The sequence below is a fragment of the Xyrauchen texanus genome, chromosome 34, assembly GCF_025860055.1.
Source record: "Xyrauchen texanus isolate HMW12.3.18 chromosome 34, RBS_HiC_50CHRs, whole genome shotgun sequence".
NCBI lineage: Eukaryota > Metazoa > Chordata > Actinopteri > Cypriniformes > Catostomidae > Xyrauchen > Xyrauchen texanus.
Window position 1 is genome coordinate 6,121,883 of NC_068309.1, and position 13,960 is coordinate 6,135,842.

The 13,960-nt window shown below is 40.5% G+C and overlaps 1 protein-coding gene across 5 annotated transcripts in view; it reads left to right on the forward strand.

The window, feature by feature from the left end:
• Positions 1-13,960, forward strand: part of shroom3 (shroom family member 3) — a 91,510-nt gene that overhangs the window by 68,167 nt on the left and 9,383 nt on the right. For all 5 annotated transcript variants that reach the window (XM_052104358.1, XM_052104359.1, XM_052104361.1 and 2 more), the window contains 4 exons: positions 1,031-1,165; positions 4,473-7,497; positions 9,089-9,150; positions 10,550-11,287. In XM_052104358.1, coding sequence (XP_051960318.1) covers positions 1,031-1,165; positions 4,473-7,497; positions 9,089-9,150; positions 10,550-11,287 — 3,960 coding nt within the window. The remainder of the gene's footprint in view (positions 1-1,030; positions 1,166-4,472; positions 7,498-9,088; positions 9,151-10,549; positions 11,288-13,960) is intronic.

Genomic DNA, 13,960 nt, shown 5'->3' on the forward strand with positions numbered 1-13,960 from the left:
TATATTTGGCTAAGGTGTATGTAAACTTTTGAATTCAACTCTATGTTCTAGATTTACCCACCCAGCTGAAAGAACACAATCTTTCTGGCATTGTCTTACTGGCTGCTAATCTCACACCATCATTAAGGCCTTAGTAGGTCAGTTAAGTCAGCAGAATCAAGGCTGGTTGTGCACAATCTGCCATTGACAGCCTTTGCCTGGCATTTTATGTGTATGCGTGTGTTTTCAAATGTCTGGAGCAGCAGTAGGTACAGACAGTCTGCTGACTGTTTTATGAAAAACATTCATTATGTTCCCAACTCAACTGCTTGAAACCAAAAATGTTTTTGTTTCAGACAATGGTGGCATTATTGCCATGTTTCAACAATACACTAAAGAACGTAATGAGAAAAGAGAAAAAAACTAAATTAGAAATCTGCTTTCGACCCTGCAAATTCTTTTTTTATTTCTTATTCACAGGAATATATTTTTCCCAAAACAATCCCACATCCTAGAGGATTAGGGCCAATGAAGGTTTTTTACAGATTCTATTCTAGATCTAGTTTTCTATTCTTGATTCTATTCTAGATTTTGTATATAAAACTTAAAATGTTATTTTCTTTTCTCAGCCATTCTGAACATTCTAAAATGTTAATTTAAATTATTATTCCAAATATTCATTGATATCATTGCATTTGATGGCATAACCTTTCATGAACTATTTATTTGAGGTTCTGGTTATTAGGCAGGGCCACATTCTCCAGGGATGTTTTGATTCATTATCCTTTGTAGCCTTGACTACATCAGACAATCAGTGGTCAATTCAGGCTTTGTGTTCACTTTAAATTACATTTGACTTTTTTTTTTAATCAAGTATTGTAAAAGACAGGCATGGATTTTTAAACCATTTTTTAATGAGGTCAATTATTAAGGGTGTGCTTGTGTGTGGCTTAATTTGTGTACCTATCTGAACACGTGTTTGCTTGTATGTACGTTTTGAACCTGTGTGCTTGCATGTGTTCTGATCTGCCTGTCTATTTCTTGCTTTCAGACGAAGTGAGCCTGGCTCTCGACCTCATTCCTGGCACTCCACTAAGCTGAGTGAGGGCCCTCAGGACTCAGGCAGCATGATGCAAGTCACCCAGGGTGGTGTGGGAGCCCCTTGGCACCAGAACTATCATTCCAGGTCAGCTTAACTCACACACACTAACACATCTACAGTCTAGGGATATCTTAACCTTTTTCACCCATTTTCAAACTGTCACAATTACAGCACAGAAGATTTTATAATAACAGAGATTCAATAGCTGTGTTTCCACTATCGGGTCAAATGAGGGCATGCAAGTGTGGGCTAGGGCCAGTTGCATTCCCACTGTCACTTCCGGGGCTTCATCGTGCCTCCTCGGGGCTTTCTTCCAGCTCCTATTAGCCCTGGTGCCAAACAAGGCCAACTGGGGATTGAGGCGGTTTCAATATTAAAGGCGGAGTTTCGTAGAACTTGCCAGGTTGTGTATCCAGTGCACAACAGTGCAGGTTAGGGAAAAATAAAAATATTGTGTGTACAGTACAAATTCATTAAAATGGACAAAACTGTGCCCAAAGAAAGAACTTTCCATGGTACGAGATCATAGATGGTGTTTTGGGACAACATTCTCCTGGGACACCATGGCAATTGGTGAGTTGTCAACTCACTTATCTTGTTAGCTAGCTCATGTTTGCAAGCGATAAAAACTCAATATTCTAGATAACATAAAAACTCTATATTCTAGATAACATGATGCCTCAAATTAAACTCCCCTCTTGCTTGTGAAATAGGCAGGGTGTGTGATGTTGGCACCAGAGCGGCGTGTTAAGGGGTGGTTTTAGGGCAGTGCTGCTGGGCTATTGGCCCGATGGTGGGATTGCAGATTGATTTTGATCTTGTGGCTCAAAGTCAGAGACTATTTGGCCCTGGCTGGCCATTGATAGCCCTGGGCTGCACTGGCCCAATAGTGGAAAAGGGGCTAATAGTAAAGATTAGGGCCTTGACCTTTTTTTTTCCCATCACCAACACAACCAAAAGTCAGTCACATATTTATTTATAAACTTGTGTGCATGTAGGTTTTTATATGGGACCAAATAGCTTTAGTGTAAGAAACTTTAAAAACACTATTTAAATGTGAAAACAGCAATCCTGACGATTAACTTGCCTTTCGCCTGGTACTTATAACATCCATATAGAAAAAGGCTGTGTATATTGCTGCCTTCACATTGAAACTATTGAATATGGTCTTTGAGCCTATTATATTTGAGGAAATGTTCTGTAATATAGATAAGCAAGAAAAAAAAATTATGTTACACATACTGGATCATTTTAGAACAATGATATTGGAGATCTTGGTCAGACATCGCTCTGTTGTCATACCATCAGCAATGGATGGTCTCATTTGTGTAGTTTCCTACATACCTTTCCCGCAAAAGTTTAGACATTTTTTGCTACAACAGGATGAATGTTGTGTGCATGTTATCTTGGTCCTTATCGCGATATTTAGACCAAAAAGTTCATGGGCCATGAATGATGACACTGAGTGAATAAAATTTTGTGTGTTTGAAAAGGACCAGGGAGCAAAGCATTGACGCACAGCCTAGTGAAAAAAAACATTCTTTGGGATGACACTCCCTCAACAACTCAGCAAAGGTTCCCATGGCAATGGTTACCATGGGCTACACCAATAGAGATCCACATTCTGATGACCTTGTGGTCATTGTTTGATGGACAGACATGTGATTGGTTGATCCAATTTTTTAGGAGGGGTGACTGCATAACTGTTGACAATGGGTGATATCATGCTAATTATGCCAGCAGAAATACCAGCAGTCTGATGCCAGCTTTCCCGGTCCAGCTCTGGCAACCAAATACCCATAAAAGGGCAGTCGCCTAAGCGAACCCAGGGCATCACTGTCCCACACAGACTTAAAAAAACACACACACCGCCATAATTCAAACCTTTTATGTAGCAAATTCACATATTTGATGAGCAGAGTAATAGATCTTACTGGGGAAAAGATACCCGATTTATCATTTTGTCTTTGCGTTGGCATTAACCAGGAAAGAGAGATCAGGAATTATAAGGAAAAGCAAACTTTGATGTAAAAACACAAACTCTTGTGATTTTTACTGTCAACACCCAATACTACTTATCAAGGTTGTAAACGCGGCAGACATCAATACCATGAATTGCATTGAGTTACACTTATCAGATGTAATCTAATCTTTCTGGTGAATGGTTGAGACACATAGTAAACACAAAGAATGACAATGATCCCCCAGCTTATTTATTAAGAAGCAGTAAATCAATGTCTTTTGGTGTCTTTCCAAGTCTGTAACGGCTACTAATTTAGCTTAGACTGCACAATCACAAAGCACAATAGTATCTTATTTCCCAAAGTGATATATTTACCCAATAAAACAAAGATATTAATGTTCTTTGGTCTGTTGTCCTGTTTTACCCAATTAAAAAAGTTGTTAAATGTAAAATTAAATTATACGTTATATATACAGTTAGTATAAATATAATGGTAAAATATAAATGTTAACCACTTATTCCAGGATTAATTCATTGCATTGCAGGTTACTTCATGAATTATATGGCAATATACAAATATCCCATTAGAAATTTAAAATAAACCTAACTTAATAGAATTTCTAGTTAAACTGTTGTCTTGAATCATGTAAGAGCAGTCATTTATTTTATTTCTTAGAGCTGTAAAACTATTTTTTTCTTCTTCTTTTTTCCCCTCCCCTTTTCTCCCTAAACTGGAATGCCTAATTACCAATGCGCTCTAATTCGTCATGGTGACTCGCCTCAATCCATGTGGCGGAGGACGAATCTTAGTTGCCTCTGCATCTTATTATTTTTTTTTTATTATTAAACCTTTATTTAACCAGGATGAGACTCATTGAGATTAAAAATCTCTTGTACAAGAGTGTCCTGGCCAAGACAAGCAGCAGTACTATACCACATATACAGTACATACAAACATAAAAACTGCAAACATACTAGATACATTTAACAACTGACACAGCAAATCTTTCAAAATCAGCCACAATCCTAAAAACTCAGATTAATCTGAGACCATTAATCCACGCATCTTATCACGTGGCTTGCTGTGTGCTTTACCATGGAGACATAGCACGTGTGGAGGCTTCATGCTATTCTCCACGGCATCTGCACACAACTCGCCACACACCCCAGCGAGACTGAGAACCACATTATAGTGACCACTAAGAGGTTAACCCAACGTGACCCTACACACCCTAGCAATCAGGCCAATTGGTAGCTTAGGACGTCAGGCTGGTTTCACTCAGCACATCCTGGATTCGAACTTGCGACTCCAGGTGTGGTACTCAGTGTCTTTACTTGCTGAGCTACCCAGGCCCCCAAACTATTTGTTTCTAATTGTTTATAGTATATTGACTTCTTGACTTTCTCTTGGTTTGTCCTTACCTGCAGTGCATCCACCACAGACCTATCAGGGTATGAGACAGGATTCCTTAGGAAGAGCCCAGATCAATACAGTTCCCGGGGAAGCATGGAGAGCCTAGACCATACTAACCCAGTATATAGCTCCTGCTATCAACTCTCATCCTCCAAATCCTCCAGCAGCATTGATCACCTGCACAGCAAGCGTGATTCTGCATATAGTTCATTCTCTACCAGCTCTAGTATCCCAGAGTACCTTACAGCTGCACCATCATTTAACAAGGAAAGGTCATATTCCATGGAGAATGTTCCACAGAGAGAAGGGTTGCAGCAGGCAGATATACGTTACATACGCACCATCTACGCCCCCCAAGAGGGTGTGTCTGAAGAGCATGAGGTAACATCTGCAACACTGATGAGAACCAATGAAAGCAGAACACAGTCTAGAAGTAGTAATGACCAGGGCATGATCTGCCATCATGGCAAAAGTAGTAGTGGCAGTAGTGGAAGCAGCAGAGGTGCAACAAACTCACAACGCCACAGTGCTGGGCCAGTCTGGGATCCAACACACAACCGGCACTCCTACGAAAATCTAAAGGGGGTACCAGCACCTCCATTACGCAGTGACAGCTATGCAGCATTTCGAAATCACGATCGGCCCAACTCTTGGTCGAGTCTTGAGCATGCTCGGTCACAGCGGGCACTTCACAAGGGTTCCTGGAATCACTCAAGTGGTTCTGTGGCTACAGGAAAGTCCTTATTTGGAGCTGAAGGTCAGCTGCACACTGTGATTGAGAAAAGCCCTGAAAGCAGCCCGACCACCAAACCCAAACAGGTTTTTCCTCCGTCCACACAGCCTGGCCGTCTCATGTTACCCACAAGCATCTACCCTGTTCCTCCACCAGAGCCACATTTTGCACAAATCCCGACCAGTAACCCTAGTGCTAGTAGTGTGTACCCAGCACTGGCTAAGGAGAGCAAGCACAACCCTCATTGCGACCACTTAGGTGAGTCAGCAAGAGAGGATAGGGTGATGGTTGAAAATGGATACCAAAGCAATGCTCCCAGCCTAAGCCCTGTCCAACCCCATGTTTTGGCACAACCTAAGCTGTCTGATATTGTTCAAGATGATACTCAAGTCAAATCTGTTTTTTACCGGTCTCACTTGCAGCTGCAAGAGCAGAAGACACAAGCACCATCTGTAGTCCTAGAGAGAAGGGATCCTTATACACCTGTTCAACAAAGAGTAGAGAGACCAAGGCTCTCACATGGCATGGAAGCTTATAACAATTACAAGCAACCTAAAGATGAAGAACAAAACAAATACAATGAGCAAAATATTCATCCAGACCCTCTTTACTCAGCTGAGAAAGTTGCACATGGTCAAGTTGCCCAAATGTACAGAGGAAACTTAGTCCAGACACAAGGAGGTGACCACATAGTTAAACATTTTAGGCACTACAGCGACTCTAGTGCTCTCGAACAGAAAGGTCATGACCTCGATCACCCTCTGACCAGACTGGAGAATGCACTTGCTGAGGTTCAACGATGTGCCAGTCCTGAGAGTACAGCTAGCCAATGCAGTGTACAGAGTGAACGCACCATGTCTGTGCTGGAGAAAGTAAGTCATTTTGAGAGACAACAAGTTAAACCTCGCAGTCATAGCAGCCTCTCCCATCATAGTTCCATGGCTCGTCTTAGTCAAGCACCAAGACCTTCCAGTGCAAAGAGTTCCCTCTCTAGTGTGGATGATTTGCACAACATGTTAGAGAGAAGCAATAGCTCCATCCCTTATGTGAGAACTCAGAGTGCTTCCATCATGGCCAGTTTTGATAGACATGTGGAGGGGCAGCAGGATTCACGAATGAGACGTGGGAGTAGTCACCATGCCCATCATCATCACCCAAAAGACCCTGCTATCACCCTTCAGAGGAGTAAAAGCACCTTCCAGCTTGGTGAGGAAAATGGCTACCATGGTAAAGGTGACATTCAGGATCTGGGCACCATCCAGGACACATATTTTAACAGAGCATATAGAGACAGCATTAAAGATGCCCAGTCTAAGGTGTTGAGATCTACTTCCTTCAGAAGACGAGACCTTAGCATTAACCCTCCACCAGTGCCAGCCAAACACATGTCCCTGGAGAGAAAAGGACCTACTACAAGTCCCAAAACTGATACATCCCCACACACTCCAAAAGAGCGGCATGTTGTTCCTGTTGAGGTACCAAATAGAACCACTCCTCCTGAACTCCCCAATGTCCCAGCCACTGGATCCTCAGTCATGCGGATTTGTGGACGCAAACGATTTACAATGGAGCAGAAAAAACGATCTTATTCTGAGCCAGAAAACATGCATGAAGTTGGCGTGTTGACTCCGGAAACCATTCAGACTGAGAAAAAGATTCAGCAGCAGCTTTTGTCAAGTGAGACAAGTGTTGCTGACCGGCGAAGGATGTTTGAGCAAGTGGCGAATCGTTATGCTGACCACAGATTGGTCTCCTCCAGGCCTGATTTGAAGCAGATGCAGCAAGATGCCCTTGTTGAGTACATGGAACGCAAAACAGGTAAAAGGATAGATGGACATTCAAACCGCCCACATAGTGCATATCTACAGTCAGCTTCTTCCTCTTCCACTGACTCACGGAGTCTCACCTCCACACCAAGTGTGTGCTCTTTGCAAGAGCCAGTATACGATGGCTTCTCTGGTGGAGTTCATAAAGCATCAACCCTTCCAGTAGGAATGCAAAGCCCCTTTTATCCAACCAGGGCCACCCAAAATCACACACGGTCTGAGTTCTTCCCCACTGGCCATCAGATCCAATGTGCTGAATCTTCAAAAACAGAGACCAAGAAACCCACCCCTGCACAGATCCCAGGCCTAGCCAGACATCTCCTTCCTCAGCACCTAGATGCAGTTTTTGATAGAGCCACTTCAGCCAGAAGCACAGGGAGGTCAGCTTCAGCAGATGATCTGCTGGACCATAGTGAAGAACGTCCAGTTCCTCAGCACTTCCGCTCCAGGTCATCTCCATCAGTGGAGAACTTTAATCAGGTAACAAGCATCTTTACCTCTACGTTATGTGTTTACTGATAGGTTTTCACCATAAAAGGTATTCTCATAAAAATCATTATTATGATCAAGGGGCAAAAACAAACAGGTGAACTTGCCTGTGTCACTGGTTAGATGTTTGTGAAATTACTTCATACCACTCTAAGTTAAAAAATAACATTGAAGTTAGAGCAGATTTGCTTATTTTAACCCTCCTATTGCATAGTTAAAAAAGATGACTCACTCAAAGTGTATGCATAGTTGCACATTTGCCAAGGAAAAACTACTTAAACCTTGGAAATGAATATAGTCAGTTCTATATTATATAGTATAAACTATAATAATATATTTTCTTGCAACCTGATTAAGTTCTGAGTGCTTTTTAGAGAGGACTCAGAGGTCTTCTCTTCAGCAGCTCTCTTCATGCAAAGCAATACTAAATGTGAGTCAAAACGTCTCACAAAGTCACCTCCACAGATCTGTAACCTAAAGGGATCGTTTGCCCAAAACGACTACAAAGTTGTTCCAAAAGTTTTGCTATTTTGCAAAGGTTTTATTTTTCTTTTATCCACAGAATGTTGTTGACAGAATGTTTGCATCAGTTACTATTTACTAGATTACAGGATGTAAATTTTTGTGTAAGCTATCCCTTTAAGAAACAGTCAAGGTCTGTTTTTGTCCCTCTGATCCTACTTGTGAGCAAACACGATCATGTTTCAGTATGATCATCTTCATGCACCGATTCCTTGCAGGTCTAGTAATCAGTAGGTACTTGTAGGGCAAAGAAGCAGTCCCATACAAGAGATGGGCTGATAATATTTTTGGAGCCCACTCTTGGTGCACCACAGGAAGTGCTCTTCAATTCCTGTTTGGTGCCACAGAGCCTGGGCTACAGAGATCTGACAGATGTGCACAGACAACTGCACTCATTCTGTGCACAAGGGGAGGCGTTGGAGATAATAGACAACCCATCATGGTGTTGGGTTCAAATATTTGGAACGGTTAAGAGGGCCATTTATCTAGGAGAGTAATTAGCCTTTATGTAAACAATAATAGCTCTGATTTGATGAGGACCATGTACAGTGAACACAGAGGATTTACAGTATGACTATCCTGTGAAATCCCAGACTATTCAAACATTCCAAAATTGGCTCAAGCTGTAGATAAAATTCCAGCATGATGACTTTGTTACTTATAATGTTGTGGTTTTGGATTAATAAGTAACATAAGCAGACAGGCCATGCCTAAATCATCAACGTCAAGAGCACCATTAAGGTCACAGTCTATGCATCTGCTTGCAGTTTTTGACTAACTGAATACAACATAGCTCAGCTATGATGATATTTTCATTGCCCTGTCTCTTTTTCATTAACGGATGTTGGTTAATCAGTAATCATGGTACACGCTTCAGATTAAAATGAACATGAAAGGACCAACATTCTCTAAAACTGCAGAAAACCATGAAATAATGATTAACTTCTACTTTCTGGTATTTAAATAATCCCAATTTCTGCACCTTCTCTATAGAAAACAAATTATGATTAAACACCTGCTAAATGAAAAATTAAATTCTTCTTTTGTTCTGATTGTCTAGGACCTCATGGCCACAGACCACCAATTGTTTATGGTTTCCTCGAAGGAATCCTCAGAAAGCAGGTTTGTGATATAATTGTGTTATCAAAAAGAAAAAATTCAGTTCTGTTGTCCTACAAATAAAGCCTCTTGAGTCCAATATACCCACCCCAACACAGCATGTACAGATTTTATTTTGCACCACCCAGAATTCACATACATACAGTACATATTCACATTCGCATGTGTCATGATTTACTGTTGAATATTGAATCTATGCTAACTTATCTCCAGTACATTTAACTTTAGAAGGTTTTTCTAAAATGTTAGAAAACAGACAAACCAGCATCAAGGGACAGAATGGTCCATAAGTCAATTATGCAGATCAGCCCTTTAAAGAGCAAGAATTGCTTTGTGAGTTTAAAACTATTTGAAACATTGTTTTATGGAAATATTTAACCATAAAGGTCCTAAATTAAGGGCTTACCCTTAATTGGTCAATGGCTTTATCAGACAGGAGTCCTACTGTAGCTATTTACTGTATATTTGTTTTGACCCATGGTTGAATTCCCACCAGACACTGAAATATAAATTATTATTTGAATCTAATGAAATTAAAACTTAAGAAATCATAGATATGGCAGGTATTGAAAATCTGTCAAGACCAGCTTGTTAATGGTACTGGATGTTCTCATGTCTTAGATTTACATTTATTCATTTGGCAGACGCTTTTATCCAAAGTGACTTACAAGAGATGAACACATAAGCTATCTGAGACAGTGGTAAGAAAAGTGCCATACTACAAAGTTTCCCTAGTATCAGAATAGTATTCAAAACAGATTAAAGATTTTTTTTTAAGTGCTCATGGAAAAGATGTGTTTTAAGTCATTTTTTGAAGACAGAGAGTGAGTCAGCTTCACGGATTGAGTTGGGAAGTTCATTCCACCAACGTGGTATGATGAAACTGAAAGTCTGGAAATCTGAGAAAGTGTCTGGGAAGGTCTAATTGCACATGCAGGAAGGCCTGCAATGAGATAGTTACTGTAGTCCAGTCTAGTTATGACAAGTGACTGAACAAGCAGTTGTGTGGCATGATCAGAGAGGAAGAGTCTTATCGCCAGGAAGGCAGTGATTCGAGCAGTCACTGTGGTGTCGTTGGGCTGGAAAGACAAGTATAGTTGCATGTCATCACCGTAGCAGTGGTAAGAGAAACCATGAGACTGAAGGATGGGTCCCAGTGATGTTGTGTCTATAGAGAAGAGAAGTGGCCCAAGCACTGATCCCTGAGGTACCCCAGTAAGTAACTGATGTGGCTTGGATACCTCACCTCTCCAGGCTACCTTGAAGGACCTACCTGAGAGATAGGAGTTAAACCTGTTAAGCACAGTTCCTGTGATGGCCAGAGTATAGAGGGTGGAGAGTAGGATCTGATAGTTGAAGTAGGATCTGATGGTTGATGTCTTGTGTGTGTTTGTTTTAATAGGGTGTTGGGGAACACTGCACCCAAACAGTCACATGCAGAGAAGAGCTATCGACTGAACCAGGGTCCAGTCCAGTTTAACGCACCTTTGCTGAGGCGGGAGCACCAGAGAAATTCTGACCGGCCCAGGGCACAAAGTGCTTCTGCTCTGGCTGCTTCCGTGGGACTGCCTTGCCCCCTCACCTCTCCAGGAACTGCTGCCAGCCTGAACTGGCACAATGGAGAGAGACTGTGTCAGCCCAACCTGGATTCTATTGCTTTTCCAGAAACTGGCCCTCAAAGTCAGAAGAGTCCATCTGGACTCTTGCGGCAGAACTCCAATGACACCAGCACTTCTGAAGACACCCTGAAGGATTTCCCATGTCCGTTGGCTTCAAAACCATCAATGTCCACCCAGTCACCCCCACACCCAGAGGTCAAAGTCATGGGGTCACATACATCCCTAGACGATCCACTCACAATGTCATATGATTCAAGGCTGCCCAACCTCCCCAAAAGCCCAGTCTCCCTAATAAAAACACTTCCCTCTCTTCGGATCTCAGAGTCTGGTCTTCATGAGTTTCAGAGCACTGCTTTGTTACAAGGCGATGATGAAGTGTTTTTAGCACCACCCCCACCCTCTTTTCCCCCACCACCACTGCCAATCAGAGACATGGAGATTGTGGAGGACATACCCCTCCCTGTTGTGGAGGAGTTAGTAACAGAAGCTTTACTGTTGCCAGGACCATTAAGGCCAGTCAGGTAAACATCTACTCATATACATACACAGATATAATATGTGGGCACATATAGGTAAATGTGATTAATGTGATCCAAGTAGGACATCTTCCTGGATCCACATCCTTGTTGGTAAGATGGACGCGAAAACACATTCGGTATGAACGGCCCCTTCACAAGTTTTTCTGGTTAAGCTAGTTACCAGCAATGTTCAACTTTTCAGCAGGGTTATGATTGTTTCATATGAATAATTTACTAGGAATAACAATCCATTTTCAATCCAGGAACATGTCCAAACATAAGTGTTGCTAGACCTTTTTTTTTTTTTTTAGACCCCTAAAAATGTATCTCAGACCCCCTAAAAATCTGTGACTCTGCAATCAGCACGCAAATATTTTAAACAACTGAAGCCGCAGCACTGCACTACTTTTAAGCATGAGATTGCTTAGGTGGCTTTTCCCATCTGTACAAATTGACTATAGTGCAAGCCAATAGCACTTGAGTGTGGGCTGTAAAGGAGCACAACATTGGTTTGACCCACTGAACGAATACGCCCCATTTTCCCATTCAATTTGTGATCGAGTGAGGATCAGCGTCTGTTCACTGACTGAATGAGAGGAGGCATGTCATTTGTTTAGTTTGGCAATCTCGCTTAACAAGGAGAGAAAGGGGCTTGATGAATTATGATTAAAGGTGACTAATGACATTATAATGACATCAGGATGTAATTTAAACATAATTATTTTGAGGCTAATATTGTTGTCTTTTTTTTGCAAGATAGTCATGCAAAGCAGTTCACAAAATGAAAGATATGCTATGTTATCATTTGGGGTTTAACTCTTACGATGCTTAAACACTGTGCTGAAGTCTGTGAGTAGACACAATGATTTTTAAGTCGTGGTTACATTTACCTTTGCACGGCGAAATTCTGCTGGCAAAATTCAGTCATCTCAATGGGAATCTGCGTGGACATGAATTTTGTATAATGGACTTCCTGTGGTGAAGAATTTTCCCTCGTGGATTACAAGTGGAGTTCAGGTTTGTTGAACTTTTGACAGACGTATTTGCCATGTTGACCAATAGTAAGTTGCTTGGTTTTGCAGTGACCTCTATATGGGCGATGCTTCGTACACAGCTACACTTAATATTCACAATGGACAAGGATATAATTTTAGCAGTGACTTTCTTTTTAACTTCACTCTCACAGTGTAAAGTGCATAATTAAAAAGATGCTGCTTGACAATTAGTTTTGTGCTGTTTCACACACGCTCAATGTCTGCCCACACCTTCCTTGCCTTCCTTGGAATTTCATCATGCAAAGGTAAATGTGGCCGCGCCTTTATGAAGTATAAATTGACTTTATTTGATTATGAATGACTCAGTGCTTTATCCAGTGGTTTAATAATTCACTCAAACGCATAAAAGACATTAATTTATTGCCACCTTCTGGTGTAAATCAGGTGTGATCGTCACTCACGGTCACTGAAAGAATAAGTGAAAAAATATAAACTAATCTTTTTTATTTATACCTTTATTTTACCAGATTAGCCTCTAAAGATTAAAAACTCTTTACCGAGTGTTTTTCTCATTTGAACAATTTTAAAAGACTCGAGTCACGAGTTCATGATATACTGTCAGAATCAGAATGAACTTTATTGCCAAGTATGCTTACACACACAAGGAATTTGTCATGGTGACAGAAACTTCCAGTGCAAAGAGAATGTGACCATATTACATACATACAAACACGTACATTTAAACTAGGGCTGTCGATTTAACGCGTTAATTCAGTGCGATTTAATTTTACAAAAAATAACGCGTTAAAAAAATTCGTGCAATTAATCGCACCATAATAAGGAAGATTCCTGAGAAATGCAAGCGTGCAGTACCACCTGTTTACTCCAGAGGGCAGTAAGTGAAATTTCAGCTGTATGAGCAACGTGCAGTTTATACAGTGAAGAAAACACTTCAGTAGGCAGAACAACAAACATGTGTTACATTCTTGCGTTCAAAACACTTGAAGGAGCGCAAATGCGAACTAAGGGATCTCAAGATGTGTTTATAGATTGAGTATTAAACTATATTTAACTTGAAACAGTGAACTAAACATTTTATGTTTATGACGCAACACACCCGAGACGTCAAACGTAGGTGTAAATTGACGGGCCCTTAAACAAGCCCTCATAATAAATCTCCAACTGATTGACAAATTCACTTGCTGTGAACTGTATGCCGAAGATTGACTTATGATCAATAATATGGTAGTAAACAATACATTGTATTCTAAAGCCACTTTTTGTATTGTCTTATCAATGAACTCTTCTGCTACTGGAATGTAAAGCATTTTAATTATCTGAATATTTATATATATATATATATATATATATATATATATATATATATTTTTTTTTAATATTTATAGATAACTATGTATAATTATATATTGATATAAATATGTATAATCTTTTATTTTTATTATTGAATTATTGTTATATGAGGGGCTTTCTCAGCAAATATTTGTATATGCAATTAATCACGATTAATTAATCCGGACACCATGTAATTCGATTAAAAATTGTAATCGATTGACAGCCCTAATTTAAACATATATACATATACTGTATAGTAGAACAGAGAAACATCGCCTGGAGTTCATTCACTCCAATAATTAGCGACTGAGCTAAATGTGACATTTAT